The sequence below is a fragment of the Emydura macquarii genome, unplaced genomic scaffold (assembly GCF_026122565.2).
Source record: "Emydura macquarii macquarii isolate MOO-44397 ecotype Brisbane River unplaced genomic scaffold, CSIRO-AGI_Emac_v2 contig_691, whole genome shotgun sequence".
Taxonomy (NCBI): domain Eukaryota; kingdom Metazoa; phylum Chordata; order Testudines; family Chelidae; genus Emydura; species Emydura macquarii.
Genome location: NW_027130828.1, coordinates 4,188,036 through 4,205,591, shown reverse-complemented (window position 1 = coordinate 4,205,591; position 17,556 = coordinate 4,188,036). Strand labels below are relative to the sequence as shown.

Below are 17,556 nucleotides of genomic sequence, written 5' to 3'. Positions count from 1 at the left end.
AGTGCATCGCCCGTCTCAGCAGGACCCCTCCTGTCCTGGGCTGGGGGAACAAGGCATTGGGTGTATTGCAGCACCCACCGTGGCTGTATCAGGAGCAGCACTAACAGTCTGGAGAGGCAGAGAGTCAAAGGGACAGGATGCGGGGTGAGGGATAATGAGGGGCTTGGACTTCTGATTGGGGAAAAGAAAAAGCTTTGTCTGATTGCAGATTATGAGCCGAATCCTGGGGGATGCTAAGCACTAGAAGCTTGCATCACTCAGCCCCTCTCGGGACCTGGCCCTGAGTTGCTCTCACTCGCTTGCCGTGGAGCCTGATGGTTTAAAGAAGCTCAGACTTGCAGGGCCTGGTATTCCCTGGGGTAAGTCCCCGGCTCCAGTGCCCTCACTCCAGGTTGGCACTGACGTAGGAGAGGGGAAGTAGGTTCAATGCGCTTCCACGATTAACCCCTTGTGTTGCTCACATTGTACTCGAGGTCACAGCTCTACTTGCCACTAGCCTTAGATGTGACTCTCTGGTGCCTGGGTAAAGCCGTTTGTTTCTCGGTGATAAAAGCACCAGCCAGAACCCTTTTTAATTTCCCAAAAGCAAAGGCTGCAATGTGCTTGCTGAGAAATAACTCCTGTTCTTCTCCATGTAGGTGACGACTTCGTCAGGAAGTAAGTGCTTCTCCTGTCGCTCTGCCGCAGAACGAGATAAATGGATGGAGAACCTCCGGCGTGCCGTGCACCCAAATAAGGTAGCGGCTTTGAGGAATCGCCTCTGTAATAGTTCTGTTCCTCGTTATTACATTTTATAACCCAGTGCATGCTAGCAGCTGGGAACATATTGCCATTCTGGGGACTCAGTGTAATTGTGGGTCAGTTTTTTTCCATATTACTTTCTGCCACAATTATATTTACAGGAAAGTGCCAATTATTTCCTGCCCTCTCTTCCCCGGTATGTGCCACTTGGGCTGTTTCTGAGAAACAATCACATTTCAAGAACCTTCAGACTTGTTTTACTACTAATGATACTTGCTACTTATCTAGGGCTTCCTGTCCTCAGAGTGCTTTACCAGGCTCCCCAGGATAAATGGTGATGTCAGGGATAGAAGACAGCCCGAACTGCCTCTCTGATGCTGGCAGAGTTGCAATCCACATTTTAGAGATGGGGAAACTGAGGCCCAGAATCTCAGTGAGTTGTGTATGGCTATGGAGGAATGTGGGCTTGGACATGACTCCCGTTCCTGTAACTACCAGGCCATGCTATTCCCTGTACCAGCTGAAATGAAAACTGCAGCGACAAGCTCTTCTCTGTCAGTCGAGCACAGGGGCCCTGAAAATGTGTCCTTAGGGCCAGTTGAGGCTGAGGGCACCTTAAAATGAAGCCTACAGCTGCTCCTCTCTCTGTGCCCAGGGGAAGGACAAAGCGGATCACCTGTAGGGTTTCACAGCTGATGCGCTCAACCAAAAAGCAGTGTCCTGTGGATCAAAGCAAAGGGGTTCTGTGTGTTCGTTCTTGCTAGCAGACATGTGTAGCTGTGTATGCAAGTGACACACAGGTCGTGGGCAGCTGGCAAGCTGCTAATGCAACCTTAGTGTCATAGAGTTTGGTGCCCCGACTTCAGCACCGAATTTTGCACCCTAATTGACGCACCCTCCATACATCAGGAAGGGAAACAGCAGTGTGGAGAGACGACCTTATCCCGCGGACACATGTTACAGTGTAGAATTCAACCCCTGTAGTGCAGTTGCTTCAAGAGCATGGCAGCTGTTGCTCTAGCCACCTGCAGAGAGCTTGGGAGTGTGTCCCTCCAGCGTCTCTAGACTAGACTACCCCCTCCTAATAACTGTAGCTGAATGTGGCCCAGGGCAGCTCTCTTAGATGGGCACTCCTTTGGAAATATGCCACTATCTTAAAAGAGCCCTGCATTGACTCTGCTAACTTTCCTCCTTCTGTCGCCGTTTCTAGACACAAACTCTCTATATCGGGTTTGCTATTTTTATCTCAGGATTTTACTATTATTGTATCATTTCCTGCATGTGCGTTTCCGGACCCCACACCACCCCATTGTGTACTTCCAGCAACTGTGTTCTCCTCCACTTGCCTAAGCAAAGCTGGGTCAGACCTGGTCATTACTTTAAGAGGAGACCTCCAAGTAAACCTGAGGGTGCTGCAGAATCTGTTGTTGGTGATTCAGTATGGGGTGCCCTTTCCTTGAAGTCATCACTGAACCCGGTACCTCTGGAGGTGCCTTTTCTGGAAGAGGTCATGTCCATTTGGGAGTCATTAAAGATTCCATGGCATCGTTCACAGCATTAGTGTTCAAATGGGATCCTGGCCAAATTTTAATTTGGAATAATAATGCTTAGCTCATAATGCAGCTCGTTCAGTCTCATTTAATTCCCCCCAGTGTTTCAGTTGAATTAAACAGTCTTCATTTCTTGTCCTAAAATATTAGGCAGTGTTGCAACAGCTGCTCCTTTCCACCCCAGAAGAGGTTGCATTCCAGTCACGAATGAAGTGATCCATGCGTGGCCTTTAGGATGCTTCTATTACTGCCAGAGCTACCAGATAACAACAAAGGAACAAAATGGGGGAAACACCTGTACAATAGCTTCTGTTTTGCAAAAAGACATTAATTATTGGTAGGGCTCCTTCTTGTTTCTTGTGAGGCCCTCCTGGCAGTAGAAGTGGAAATGGCACATTTTCAATTTGGAGGGATTTTATCTGCTTTATTCGTTATATTAATTGGCACCAGCAGACACACAGAGCACAATGATATTTGGAAAATTTACATAAGTAGTGTTATTATGCAAATTCCTGAGAGCCAGTATTTTCTTAAAATAAAATGTAATTAAGCCTCTGCTCTTTTAGCACATCAGAAATAATGAACTCGTTTCTCCAGTTTGTTGTGTACAGTTTTGTTGTTTTCACTTGACCTTTTTCTTTATGTCTCTTTTCCAGGACAACAGCAGAAGGGTAGAGAATATGTTGAAGTTATGGATTATTGAGGCCAAAGACCTGCCAGCCAAGAAGAAGTACTTGTGTGAATTATGCCTGGATGACGTTCTTTACGCACGAACTACCTGTAAATTGAAAACTGACAATGTCTTTTGGGGGGAGCACTTTGAATTTAATAACCTCCCATCGCTCAAAAACGTTACGGTGCACTTATACAAAGAGACTGACAAGAAAAAAAAGAAAGACAAGACCAACTTCATTGGGCAGGTGAATATTCCCGCAGGCTCCGTAACGGGGCGGCAGTTTGTGGAGAAGTGGTACCCTGTAGTCAGCCCCAACCCCAGCAAGGGCAAGTCCGCAGGGCCTATGATCCGCATCAAGTCGCGGTACCAGAGCATGAGCATCCTCCCCATGGAGATGTACAAGGAGTTTGCTGAGTACATCACTAACAATTACATGGTGCTGTGCTCAGTGCTGGAGCCTGCACTGAGTGTGAAGAACAAAGAGGAGATGGCCTCTGCACTGGTTCACATTCTGCAAAGCACTGGGAAGGCCAAGGTAAGATCCTCACATCACCTGTTCAGTCCCAGTATAGACAGATCTGACGCAGAATCTCAGATCCAAACACCCCACATCTTGGCGTGCTGGAAAGCTACACGTAGATCTTAACTTGGCTCAGCCTGTCCCTATTTACCATGTTTATAATTCTTCTTTTCCCAGAGACAAGTTAGCAATACCTGTAGTGGCTTACTGGGTACAGAGCCTGGTGTGCCCAAGAAGGTACCAGTAGAAAAGTCTGTTCTTATTCTCAGAGATTCATGGGGGAGACTCTTACTGCTTTAAAAATAGGCAATGAAGCACTGAATGTAGGTAAGGTTACCTCGCTGGACTGCTGTAGCAGAGCTGGGAAGCAGCCTGAGCAAAGCCCACCCCGTGTCTTTGCACTCTGGTGAAGCAGGCATCCTCGCTAAGCAGACTGCTGTTTCCCAGCGTTGGTTCGTAAATTGCTTCTCTCTCAGTCCCTCCCCATTTCCCCAAGGAGATGTGTGCGTCATTGCTCGGGGCCAGGAAAGATGTTCAGTGTTTTGGAGGTGTTCTAGGAGGAGCTCACCGGATAGCTGCAAACTCTGGAGGACCAGCTGTTCCGATGAATTGCCACCATCCCTGTGAATCCACCAGCACCCGGCCTGGGCGAGGCTGAGATTTCTACATGTAGATTCGATTGTTCTGTGTGGGAATGGGGGAATGGGAACAGAGGCCGAGGGACTGACTTGGTGACCTCACTTCAGTGCTCGACTGGGCTGTCATTGCACATTCAGATTCGGGCAGGGGGAGCATGCACAGAGCGCACCGCAGCACTCACGTCCCCACGTGACATCGGGATAACATGGATGGCAGTGGTAGCTCGGCAGCTGTAGGGGAGGGCGAATTGTGAATGAGTTAAATGGTCAGTTTTCATTTTGTCCATTAACTTCTCCCTGAACTCACCAGCTGCGGGTCGGGGGCTTGGCTTGGTGACTCGGCAAAATGTCCCAAACTCTGCAGTGCTAAGGAGAGTTATGGCCTGGCTGGGAACTGGAACTGTGGGTTCCCCTCGTGGAATCATGGCTGGATTAGCGGATTCGAGTCGATTTCCACCTGTTCAGAGAGAGATGAACTAGACTAGACCAATGGATTGGGTCAAGGCAGCAAAACCTCCAAGGGGCACCGGGGTACCAGGGGCATGTTTTGCTGAGTTACAGGGTGTGTCTGCATGCGGAGCTGTGCCTGAGATTCCCAGCCCAAGGAGACATACTGATGCCAGCTCTCACTGAGCCAGTGCACTAAAAAGAGAGCATCATTGAGGCCGCGCGAGCGGCAGGATGGGCTGTCTGCCCCGGGTACTTGCCTAGGATCTCGATGGCCTTGTACTTGGGGTGTGTAGCCTGCCCGCCCCTTGCACTGCTGTGGCTACGTTCTCCTTTTAGCACACTAGCCCAATGAGAGCTGGCACGAATACGTCTCCTCCAGCTGGGAATCACGCCCAGCTCCAAATGTAGAAGTACCCAAAGTCTTCCTGGTCGCAGGGAGGAACATGAAGCCCAGTGAAGCTGAAGGGAAAGGCACAGCCCGGCCTCGTTGTGGTGAGTGGGTGCAGGACCCGCCCTGCCGTTGACTTGGTGTGCTTTCTGGTGGAACAATCACCTCAGGCTACCACTGTCTGCTGATTCTGCTGCTGCACTAGGAAAGGTCCGCTGGGACAGCGGCACCAACACCCCGTCCTAGTGCAGGTGCAGCTGACGCCAGCAGGAGTGTGTAGGTGCGTTTCCCCAGACCAAACAAGTGAGGCCAGCAAAAGCTCTTTTCATCGAATCCTAGAAGATGCGGGTGGGAAAGGGACTTCAGGAGGTCATCTAGTCCCACCCCCTGCTCAAAGCAGGACTTTTTTGCTCTTATAATTGTGTCTACACTAGGGCTTTTGCTGGTATAAAAGCGCGTAAAAAAATCACACCTCTGACCAACATGACCACAAGGGCCACAGTTCTACGTGCAAGCCGGCGTGTTGGTGAGCTGCATGTCTGTCTGCGCGTGCTAGCGCTCTCCTGCTTGCCCCAGCCCCGCTTGTTGCTGGACCAGGGAGGCTCAGAAAGGAGCATGTGTGTTTCCACAGGTCTGTGCATCACTGCTCAAGAGCCCAGCGATGCTCCACAGGGGAAATAGCAAACGGTAAACAGGCTAGATAAATATCCCCTGACAATGGAGCTTCTGCTTTTGCTGCCTGTCATCTGCCGTCAGTGTTCAGCACAAGGTTTAAGAATTGTCAGAGCAAGAGGAATTATTGGAGCATGGGAGCCGGGCGATGCATCTTGTGTACAGGCGCGGGACAAGCAGAGAGGGGGGAAAATCAAACCAGCAGCGAAGTGAAAATGATAGTGAACAGGAGAGAACACCCTCTCGTCCCCCGGGCTTAGTGCGACGCTGGGGCGGGGCACGGTGCAGAGCCCTCGCAAACACAGCCAAGCCCTCTGCGCAGCTGCTGGAGTGATGAGAAGCATTGAGGAGACGCTGGCGCACGAGAGCTTCCTGGGCTCTGACAAACTCGTGTCTGAGCGGTGCTGTGCGGTGCTGGGCGCCGGAGGGACATGGTGAAGCTGCGAATGGGTTCGTCGGGTGGGCGGGGTGCTGGGCAGATGAGGCTAGCAATCAGCGACAATACAGGGCAGGGGTTGGTTTTGCACAGTAGCGGCTAGTGCCCTGCTCATGTGGGTCGGCCCCTCTGGGACCCTTGGGCCTACTCACGTGGCTGGCAAGACCAGGCGCTGACTCACCGATTTGCATTAAACCTGTTTTATTTTTAGTACGTTGGCGCTAGTGAGCAGTGGGTTGCCGAAGGCTGCAGAGCAGGCTCCCCCACTGCTCGTGCTTCCTTCCCAGAGGAATAGCTGGGTTCATGGTTGGTTTGTCGGCCCTGGGGGAGGCCGTTGTGTTTCTGGAGAGCTCTGAACGGTACCTGGGCCGGCTGCAGCTCCCTCACCCCAGCCAGGAGCCCGCTGCTGGCATGTCTCTGCGGTAAGCCATGCTCACACAGGGTGGCTCTCACAGGGCGGGCGGCATTAGCACTAAAAATGATTGACACCAGACACGCCGAGCCCAGAGAGTTAGGCTGTGGAAATGATGCCCCCTTTCCAGCCTCTGCTGCTTCATCCCTCACAATGCGTTTGTGAGTCCAGCGAACGCGCCGGTGGCCAGGCTGCTGGGGAAGCTGGGAGTTGGCTCCTTCGTGCCTGAGCTGCATGTTCATTAGGAGGAGCCAGCGAGGCGCTTCTCAGATCTCGCCAGGCTGGGCTGAGGCTCCGATTGAGGGTTGAAGTGGGTGCAGCGCTGTGCAGAACCAGGGCACCAGCCTTGGCACTTGAATCTGGGATCAGGTCTGAGGCTGAGTGGTGGCCACACACAGAGAGCGGGGGTTGAGAATACAGGGCCTAAACCAAACGGGATGTGAGGGCCTGGGGCTGAGTCAGGCTTAAGCGTGCAAGTTACAAGGCCAAATAGGATGTGAGGGCATGGGTGTGGGGCACGGGGCCGAGCTGGGTTTGAGGGCACAGCGATCAGGGCTGGGTTTGAATCAGGACCAGTTTACACGCTGCCCTTGCAAGATTTGCACCACACACGACGGGCATGCGCTCCGTAGAGTCAGCTGACAGCAACGCCTTGCCCTCTCCCACCCGCTGCAGCCTCCGCTAGCCCCGGGAGCTACTCTCCTGCCGACATGTGGCATGCATGCCTGTGCTTTGCAAGGGACTATTGCCACCAGCCTCTGCAGAGCTCCGGTCCCTTTCTGCGGCCCGCACTCAGCCGTAGAGCAGAGGCGGTAATAAACGGCCGGTAATTAATTTTGCTGATAAAGGTTTTGGGTGGTTGTTGGCTGCAGTTGCTAATGCTAGAGCAGCAATTAAAGATGGAGTGAGAGCTAAGTGTCCAGTGGATTATCATCTATCTGTGCAGACTCGTTAGCTGCTAATTGCTCCAGTGCTGTTTCAGGCCCTGATTTCCAGTACTGATTTGCTGTAAATATGGCTTAATCCTTTAATGAAGCATGCAGGGATTGAGTGTGGAGACTTCAGCAGCTCTCGCGGATGGGCAGAGCCTCCTTTGAACAGACCCCAGTGCCCTGCGGACAGTGTGCGGCGTGGCTGCCTGCCGCGTCCAGCCCCTCTCTGGGCCAGTTGCACGGCAGAAGGTGATTGTTCTCAAGCTCAGTTCGTGCAAGGATCTTTTTGAAACCATCAGCCACCAGCCCCGCCGACGGGGCTTTGCCATCAGAAATGGAGCCTGCCTGAGCCCAGCTCTGTGCTCCCTCGCTCCCAGGTGACTGATTGAGATCAGACAGCAGGGAGTGTGTCTGCACAGACAGCTCCACAGAGATGAGCAGCTATGGCAAAAAGCAGCATCTCTCGTCCATTGGTTAAAGCGCAGGTCTCCTGTGTTCTATTTCCTGCTCTGTCACTGACTTACTGGTGGGCCTTGTCCACGTCACCTCACGTCTCTGTGCCTCAGTTTCCCCAGCTGTTGTAAAATGTGGGATTTGACCTCAGAGCCATTACAGCGGTGGAAGACCAACTGGGAGTCTGCTCTGCCTCATCCAGCAACCCAGCACAAGCCCCTTTGTTGGCCCGGACACGATATGAGGAGCGGAAAGAGCCTCTCCTGCTTCGCAGATATCAGGGCAATGTAAGGCAGTTGTTAGTCTCGTGATGGTGTGCAAGCCGAGTGCAAGTCAGAGTGAGGAACACATCTGGCTCGTGGAGATGTCTTTCTGGGAGTCACTTTCCTGACTGTAACCACATGCTGAAAGTCAGTTCGCTGGGATAGGAGGAGAGAGAAGGATCATGTCTAATGTCAGTAGAGAGTTTATACCTTATCGACACCCCGTTAGACTGGTACAAAGTCACACACCTGGAGCCCAGTCCAGCACTGCTGTATTGTGGGGTTGCACCGCTTAGTTAAAGGAGTACAAAACCTGTGCCTAGACAAGCGCTAAGAAAGAGAAGCAGCCTAGGTCTGGGGGGACTTAAATGCCATGCGGCATTGCTGGATGGGATGGGGGAGCAGTTCATTGGGGGCTGCACTGGGCTAGGTGTTAGAGCCTCTGAGAGCTGAGCAGCACAGGCAGCCTTAGCATTGCAGAGGGGGCTGCACAATCATTTTTGTCTCCTTCCCTAACTGACTCCTGTGCACCACGCGGCACTGTGCTCCGCTCCTCCTGTTGAAAACCCGGGGTTACGGCAGCATCTGTGCTATGCTGTGCTCTCTGTACAGCACCATGTGCCAGAGAGAAATGCTCAGTAACACCATTATACCCCCAGATCCATGGACACCAGTCCTGTGGAAGTCAGGTGGCTTTGCACACCCCCAGCAGACGGCAAAGCCTGGCCTTTCAGGCTGGTACCGCGCAGTAGTCGTTTTTTAAATAAGAAATGAGCAGGAATGCCAAGAATACAAGCTCTGTTCTGTTTTCCCTCCTCTTGGTTAGATGAGACTCCTGGGGATGATTAGCAAGAAGCCCGTCCAACTTATAATGGGATGTCAGTTACTTAAGCTAGGGACGCGCATGGCTCAACCTAAGGGCATGTCTTCGCTGCAAAAAAAGGTGGGTTTTTCATTTGGTTTAATTTGCCCATGTTAAAATAGGAGTGAAGATACAGCAGCTCAGCATAGCAGCTGGCGCTAAAACCTCTGGGGACCCTTGGGGTGAATTTGAGCTGCTAACCCGAGTCAAAAGCCAGATTGCTGTGTCTCCAGTGCTGCATTAACCCGGGATAGGAAACCGTCTTTTTATGTGTGTATTTTTATTGCAGTGAAGACGTACTGCAGAACGATAGAGGGGCCCTCTTCCTGTATTGACGTGCTGTGCCCTTCTGACAAAGCCCCAGACCCCAGTTTTGCGGACTATCAGCGCCTGCTGGTGTTTCTAGGTACAAGGGTCTAGACACTTCTCTTGGCTGTGTTATCCTGGTGCTTAAATTCCCTTCGGGTGTATCCATACAGCAGGTGGGAGATGCCTCCCAGCGTGTCTAAGCAGCCATGCACTAGCCCTGCTGGATCTCATGCGCCAAATCCAGCAGTGCGCCCGTGTCAGCACAGGCGGCAGCTCAGGCTGGCCACCCGAGGGGCGGGCGGGAGGGATTGTATTCGGATGGGTAGCTCAAGCCACCGTGGCCACACGGCTGTTTTTAGGTGCTAGCCTGAGCAGAGCCAAGGTGCATAGGGTTACCTGAGCTGGGAATTGCACCTCTCCGCTGCTGTGCATACGGACTCTTATTGGAGAGAGAGCAGCATGGAGTGATGCAGGAAAGAGCCAAATGACTGCAGGTTCTCAGGGGAAGCTGTAGTATTGTGGCTTATTACTATAGACACCGCAGCATTGTTTCATCAGAGGCTCTGGGGTTGAGGTAGGGGCGGGATCATTCACACTCAGGCCGTGAGAACCACCAGGACCAGCTCTAATAGGAAAGATTCTGTGTCTCGTCCCCTTTTCGTTCCTGCCTTTCCTAGCGCTCCGTTTTCTCTTTGTGTCTGACCGGTGCTGTGCCCACGCTGCAGATGAGTATGTGGAAAATGCAGACAACAAGGCTGCAGCTAACTCCAGGGTAGCCTTGCGTTGGATGGGTGTTTGAGGAGGAAGAAAAGTGTCTCCCGCCGGGTTTGGAGTGAACAAAGTGCATCAAGAAAAGTGCCTGCAAAACCCTGGCCAGTAGCCAAGGCAGATAGCTGGAGAGAAAAGGAAAAGGCATTTTGATAAAGTTAAAGCAAAGGATGTAGGGTTAGGGCGTGGCTTGCCCCACTGGGAAGTCTGAAAAATATCCAGAACTAAATGTGTTCCAGTGATGGGTGCAATTCTCTGGGCTCTTTTTATATTTAGGAAAAGATGAACCTGAAACTAACACTGTTGTTTCTTTGAAAGTCTTGTGGTTAAACAAGGGAAGGGGAGCCAGGGCTCCTGGATTTTGTTATCAGTTTCCCCATTTGTAAAGCAATTATAATGTCTCCTAACAGGATCTTGAGAGACGTAATCTTTGAAATGTGCTTTGAGATCCTCAGAGGAAAGGCACTATAGAAAGGTGCAGCATCGCGATCAGAAATGCAGCTGTTACTCTGATTATTTTTTAGATCTGCAGCACAATATTCTCAATGCCGAAACTTCTTATTGGCCCATCTTAAAAATATTTGAGCCAGTTCTATAAGCATGTAAATATATCAAAACTCTCCTCCCCGGATGGATTGTAGAGCAAAACCCACTTCTGACAAAGCTCTAACTAACTGGCTGTTTATGTGAAATAAATATTTCCCAGGCTCGGAATGGAATGAGAGATAAACATGGGTCCTTGTTTGTTTATTCTGTGAGTATTTGCTCTCTCCCTCACATTCTGCTGTCCACACATTGCAACTCAGGGCCCACCCACTCCCCCGCTGGCCCATGTCGGTTTGGCCAGAAGCAGCCAGCAGTGTGGCTAGTTTGGACCGGCTGGAGCTGTGCTGCGGAGCATGCTGAACAGTGAATGGCATGGAGGGCTGCCCTAGCTGAGTCTTCCACGCAGACAGCGTTCCTGGAAATGAAACTCGGCAGCCGAAGGAAGCACTGGGACCCCGGGGCAGAGCCTGACAGTGCAGGACTGCAGCTCGGGTGGGTTTAACATAGCGCGCATCGCGGGCTGGTTCTCTTGGAACACACCCGCGGGCTGGCCCTCTTCACAGAAAGGCTGTTAATATTGAAAAGCAGCAGCGCAATTCCCAGCCCTAGGTTGCCGTTCCACTAGCGTGTATGTAACTGGCAGCAGCTATATAATTGCCCCCCTGAAGAGTTTATCTATCTGATCATATTATAGCAGCCATAGTCAAGCTAATTATTCCTTCAATCGGTTTTACGAGCCTCCCGAAATCCCCCCTTGTTTTCTCCCTTTCTGAAGGCAGTAATTACGTTGGTGGAAAGGGAGGCGAGATGGTGAGTGGCAGTTCCAGAGAGAAGTATTATTTTTCTTCCCGGTGTTGTGTGTTGCGATGAAATGTGAGCATTTCTACACCATCCCTGGAAGAACGGGTCCCCTCTGATCAGCGGCTCGCAGCCATGGGCTACAGCTGCCTGCTGGAGGGCACCGCTCCACGCACTAGTCTCCTTCGGGTTTAGTAGTCCTTCGAGGTGATAATGCTGTGTTCCTTCAACTGGTCTCTTCATTGCCATCAGCCAGGTCACTGCTAGACTTGCCCACACATTGATCCTTTCAATACCCTGGAAGGAATTCCCCTGCTCCCCACCCCTCACACACACCCCTGCCCCCAGAGAGAACTGGGAGCTGGCCAAGGAGTCAGCTGCAGTGTTTGTGTGAAATAAACACAGTCGATAAAGATCCTGAGAAAGGGCAGGTGGTGGTTAGAAGCGGGGATTGGGAATCAAGGCTCCTGAGTTCCATACTTCCTCTCTTCCCAGCTCAGCCCCCGCCTACATCTCATTACCTGTCACTCACTGCTATTTATTATAGGTATTGTGGGAGCACCAGTGGTGGATCTGGAGCCCATTGTGCTGGGTGCTGTACAAACAGAACAAAAGGACAAGGCCCTGCCCCAAATAGCTTACCTGTCTTCTTGCCTTGTTGCTCTCTTTGTCCCCAATATCGTTGTGTCTAGAACAATCTCTCTCCTCCTCCATATGCCTCTCCAGTCCCAGTTCTTTCTCATTTTCTCCCCACCAGCTCCTCCCTAGTGCCTGCCCAGTCTCCACTGGGAAATCCCCATCTCCCCCAGTTGACTTCTGGGCTCACCAGACATGCTGTTGGTTTCATCTTTTTTCTGTTGCCTTCCTTGTCTCTCTCTGTGTTCTAGGCTTGTCTAACTTAACCTAGCAGCTCTCTGGGGCAGTGCTGTGTCTGCTATTACCGTTTGTTAATTTCTGTAAAGGTCTGTGCCCAGCGCTGGCGTCACATCAGTGTAATACGCCTCTTCCAAGTGAGTGTACAGAGACTAGCCTGCTAACAAATGCATTGTATGCATTGTGTAATGGTCACTCCAGCAAAGCCTGAGAAAACAGCCGGCCCTTGAGTGTGTCCTAAAGCTCACAGGTTCTGGCTGGGCCGGGCAATTAGATAAGCACATAACCCGTCCAAGCGTGGAATAATGCACCCGTAATACCCACGTGTCTGTTCCATATGGAGAAGTGTAGCAGGACGCAGCGGTCTAACCAATGCACAAAGCCACGCAACTGCCACTTCTGCCTGAAAGCTCATCTTCCAATACACGTGCGTTCTGCAGGGAGCCCATTAAGCTCTGTAATGGAGCCATTATCAACACGACCTTTTTAATTGCCTCTTACCTTGGAGGGAGCGGTGGCTGCCAAGGAGGTGTAGGGAATGGCATCTTTCTCGCATGGGGGGGCCCTGAGCTGTGGCAGAGCTGCTTGTTCCTGTGCTGGGAATCCACCCATTGCACCAGCAGCGGAGAGGAGCCCCCGTGCGTCACGTCTCACTGCGGGGAGGCTTGGTTCTCTGCTCTCTGTCGGGCTGCACTGGCTGAAAGTCAGCGTGCATTCCCCCGGCAGTCATCTGGAGATGCCAAGAGTGGAGCCCACCAGACTTGTAGGCAGGTCAGAGACTTGATCATGCAGAACCAAGGTGCTCCCGCCCTTCCCTGCTGAGTGCTGCTCCCGCTCTCCCAGTCTGCTGGGGGCTCTAACCCACCACTGACTTGGCCGTGCTCAGCCTCAGGCTGTGGAGCAGTTCTCGTCCCCTGGAGTGCTAGAGCGCACAGCGGATGGGAAGGGGCTGGGCACTCACTAAAGCAATTCCTTAATCTGATACTCTGCCCCAGAAGATAGTGAATTCTGGCCGGAGCGTTCAGGCAGGCTTTCCGAGTGAGGGGGGTTTGGGCCGCAACCCAGCTCCTGTTTAATCTGTGTTTTTATCCTGCCTTTATGGTCTTCTGGCCTGTGGCTTCTGACAGCACAAACAATGAATTTGATGCTGGGTCAGTGATGGAGCTGCTCTATCATGGCCACGTCATGCAGAGACATCAGCACCTCCACCCCCATCTCGGTGCTAGAGAGGGCAGTCCATAACCAGATGGAACGCTCTTTGGTCTGGAGCACCCAGGGCAGGGTGAGGAGCTCAACCAACCCCAACGGTAAAGATGTGAGTTAAAACACTAAGGCTCAGGGTTTGGTTGTGAGGCTGAATCAAAAGCACCAAGATCTAATGAGCAGCTCTCACAAGATTTTGGCCAAGACAGCAGAACCCTTGAGAGATCAGCTGTTCTTATGAGATAGCCGCCATCATCTCACAAGACATTGGCCGCATCCAAACAGAAGCTGAAAAATTTAGCCTTTATCAGTTTGGAATGAAACATGGAATCAAAATCATGGCCGGCTTGCTGCCTTTCCCCCAGTTCTGAGCTCTGAAGGTCTGCATAGGTGAGCTTCTGGTTTTGGCTTATCTTGGTGGTTATCTAGCTCCCACAAAGACATGCCAGGGAGCGGCCGTTCTTTCCTCGACTGGGGTTCTGTACACTGCAGGCCAGGTTACGTCCCTCTGTGATGCTGATGTTGAAACGTTTTTACCTCTGTGCGTTTTCCTGGTCTCTCTTCATGGAACTGTGACTTGTGGGTCAGTTCTGAAAGCTGTGGGCTACAGCACTGTGTGGGAGCTCAGATAGACTGCTGCCACGACGCAGGCCGTTATTTCACGTCTGTTGCATATATGGAGATTTAACAAGCTATTACTGGCTCCATGTTGTGCTGTGAGGAGAATTTAGATTCAACTTAATTGTGTTCTCAGGGCCGTTCATTGCTTGAGAGCCCAGCTGCTGCCAGAACATCTCTGTCGGCCTTTGTCTTGTACATCTTGTATAGTTTATGGTCTCAGCTGGCTGCTTTAGTTTACATGGTTTTTTAAAATGTCTTTAAGGGACACTCAATACACTGTCCATACGTTTTAAAAATCAAATGTTCTGCTGTTGTGCAGTGTAAGCCTATAACTGAACTGGAATGTGTTTTCCTTCTCCAAGCGTGGCTTCCTCCATCACACCCAAATCCAATTTTGTATGTGTGATCATGAATATCAGGACACACACTGCTTGGCTCAGAAGTGCTGGACTTCATACCGTTTCATTTCAAAATATATTCTGACAGCGTGTGTATTCCTTGCAGAAAGAATGACAGTGTTTTGCAACCTTTTTGATACCAGGGACTGGCTTGCTGCCTTCCTGAACTGTTTCAGGGAGATCTCAGGGCCCTGCACCGGTCCACAGACCTGTCATTGAGAAATACTGGGTTAGAGAACGCGAGGGGCCCTAGTTGGCTGGAAGATTTGGCAGTGGCTGGTTTGTTTTCTTTACACCGGGTAATAGTGATCACTCCAATGTCCAGCCCCCAGCTTTTCACTGTGGAGGGACTGGCACTGATTCCACAGGTGTCACTGCACCACCACCCTCGCCGCAAAATCTGCCATTGGTGACAGCAACCCCCCTCCCCAGCCCAAAAAAACCCCCAGGTCAAATCTTTCCCTTTTTGATGTATTTTTGTTTGTGGAAAAAAAGTGGTGGTGGTGGTTGGGTTTTTTCAGGCAATTCTGCCGTGGAACAGTTGTTTCCCAAACTGGCATCTGTAATCAAAAGGCATCTTGTTATCATGCTTCTAAACCGCTGCAGTTCAGGCACTTCTGCAGTGAGTACACATTCCTAGGTCCTTTCCCTAGGCCTAAAGAGGAACTCTCTGCAAGCTCGAAGGCTTGTCTCTCTGCCCAACAGAACTTGGTCCAATAAAAGATATTACCTGCCCCACCTTGTCTCTCTCATTAGGACATGTGCAATCCCCAGCCCTGTCAACCCTTAGCGCAACTCACAACACACCCTCTCCGCCGCACATGGCTGGACTCTGAGGCCAATCTTTGTGGTAACTAGTAATCTGATTCCCTTTATCAGTTCAGTCCTTTTAAGGTTAAGTCAGTCCTATTCATCAGGCTTGTGATGTGCAGAACGTTGTTATTTCAAAGTCAATCTGCCCAACAGTCAGTTATGATATTAGCGTCAATAAACTCCAGCACAAAAGGGAGTGTATCTTCAGAGCAGTATGTGTGTGGGGCATAGCTGTCCAACTCTCATGAGCGTTACTGGCTCAATAAACCCCTTACCCATCCAGCTGTGAAGGTATCCCTTACAGGCGCCGCTTAGATCGTGTCTAACATTTCCCAGCTTGGCGAGGTTACAAAATGTTGCAGAGACAAGCACACAAACCTTTGGTGCCTCTTATGCCTCTGGAAAGGCCTTTCCTTGCTGGGGAATGTTGCTGCTCTTCACTCCAGGTAGGGCTTCTTTGCTCATTGTGTCTCCCAAAGAAATGTATCTCCTGGTGCTTTTCTGATGGCCAAGGGTGTGTTCACATCCCGACCCAGAAACATGCCTCAGATGCTTGGAAGAATGCATATCTACAGACATGTGGGAGCTCAGATGTGGGTGGTCCCTTATGGAACCAGCCCCCAGAATTGACTAGAGAATGACACTCCGGCTACAGGAGTCTATAGAATGGCTCCAGAATCATGTAGAAAGGGTCTTGTTCCCTGTTAACATCAATAGCTTCATAGAGAAATTTCTATGGAGCCCCATTGGTTTCACCCCTATTAAATCCTACTGGGACTTTTCCAGAGGACTGGGGCCTTTCCGATCCATGCAGGCAGGTGTGCGCCGGTCAGCACGGGTGGGAGGGAAGAGCATCCATGCATTGGGGGGGTGATGAGGGCTGGTGGGGGCACAGGCATGTGGGAGAGCATGTATTTATCTTGGCTTACTAAATCCATAGGGAAAGGCTTCCTGCCCCTTCGCAGGGTGGCTGGGGGCGTGGTCGGTTGGTTTTCTGAAGTGATTTTAATGACAGAGTTTTATTCAAGTTTGACATTGGCAGATCTCTCGGTTAAAATGATGAGCTGTCTGTAGCGGTGCTCAGTCCAGTACTTGAAAGACAGCTAACGCAGGAGGGGCTTCTCTCTGAATACCTCTTACCTTCTCCAGGACAGGGGCAGGTTGAAGCGTAACCATCACGGTACAGAAGGACGACCTGGAGGCCAGGAGTGTCAGAATTATTGATGGAGCATCGGACTGAGTTAGCTATCTGCTCTGCTTCTCCTTGTCTCTAGTGAAGCTTTTTTGCTTGAGTTTAGCAATGAATCTGCTTTCTCACGCCTATTGACATCAGTGGTGAAGGGTTGCTTCTTTGAGTGGTGTTGGTTTCTTTACACAGTGGACTTTACTTTTCAATCAGTTCTTCAAAGTTCAGGGCTGATACTTACCTGCTGTTGGACCTGTTGCATATACTGGTACATGTGGGCCTAGCCTGTCTGCTGTCGAAGAGCAACTGGCCACTAGAGTTGGGTTTCCAGGTAGAAGATCATATTGCCCCCTCCCTGCCCCAGTCCGGGGGGTAGAGACATGGGCAGTGGGGGGGAGGGGAGGGCAGGGAATGGGCAGCAACTCTTTGGATAAGGGGCAAGCAAACTGGTTCAGATAAAACAAGACACTTCCCGCCAACTCCTGTCAACGCTTTCACTGGCCGTTCCAGGTGCTTCGGCTCTGGCTGAGACCATGAACTCGTTCTGACGGACGTTCTCAAGCCACAGGGCTGCGTGCTGCACACATCTGCCTATCGACTTGCTTGTTGTTTATGACCAGAGTTTTATTTTGGCGTTCGCAGGTGCAGCCCGACCCTCGTGCTTAGGTTAGAGCATCAGGCCCCGCACGCTGTCACAAATCCGCCACCACCGGGCCGCGCCAGGCCACTCGCTCCCTCCAGCTCCTGGAACAGCCGTTGGTGTCGGGGCCACCACAGCAACAGCTGAGCCAGCTGCTGACTTGATTGAGGCTATGGTGGTCGTGACAGAGTGCAGGGACCCAGGAGGGCACAGGGAGCGGGCGCATGTTCCTTCCCTGCAGCACCAGAAAGGTATTTTCCTGCCTTCCTGTGTCATGTCACAGTCCTGGAGAAGTGGAAATGGGAGCCGTTTTCCCCCTTCTCCCGCCCCCTTAGTGAAGCACCTGTGTGGAGGCCCATTAAGGCTGGTCAAGGGGAGAAGGAAGCCCAGAGTTTCTAAGTGCCGCTC

The 17,556-nt window shown here is 51.4% G+C and overlaps 1 protein-coding gene across 8 annotated transcripts in view; it reads left to right on the top strand.

Moving 5' to 3' along the window:
• DAB2IP (DAB2 interacting protein) overlaps positions 1–17,556 on the top strand; it is a 296,740-nt gene that overhangs the window by 236,676 nt on the left and 42,508 nt on the right. For all 8 annotated transcript variants that reach the window (XM_067541764.1, XM_067541769.1, XM_067541763.1 and 5 more), the window contains 2 exons: positions 639–737; positions 2,948–3,502. In XM_067541764.1, coding sequence (XP_067397865.1) covers positions 639–737; positions 2,948–3,502 — 654 coding nt within the window. The remainder of the gene's footprint in view (positions 1–638; positions 738–2,947; positions 3,503–17,556) is intronic.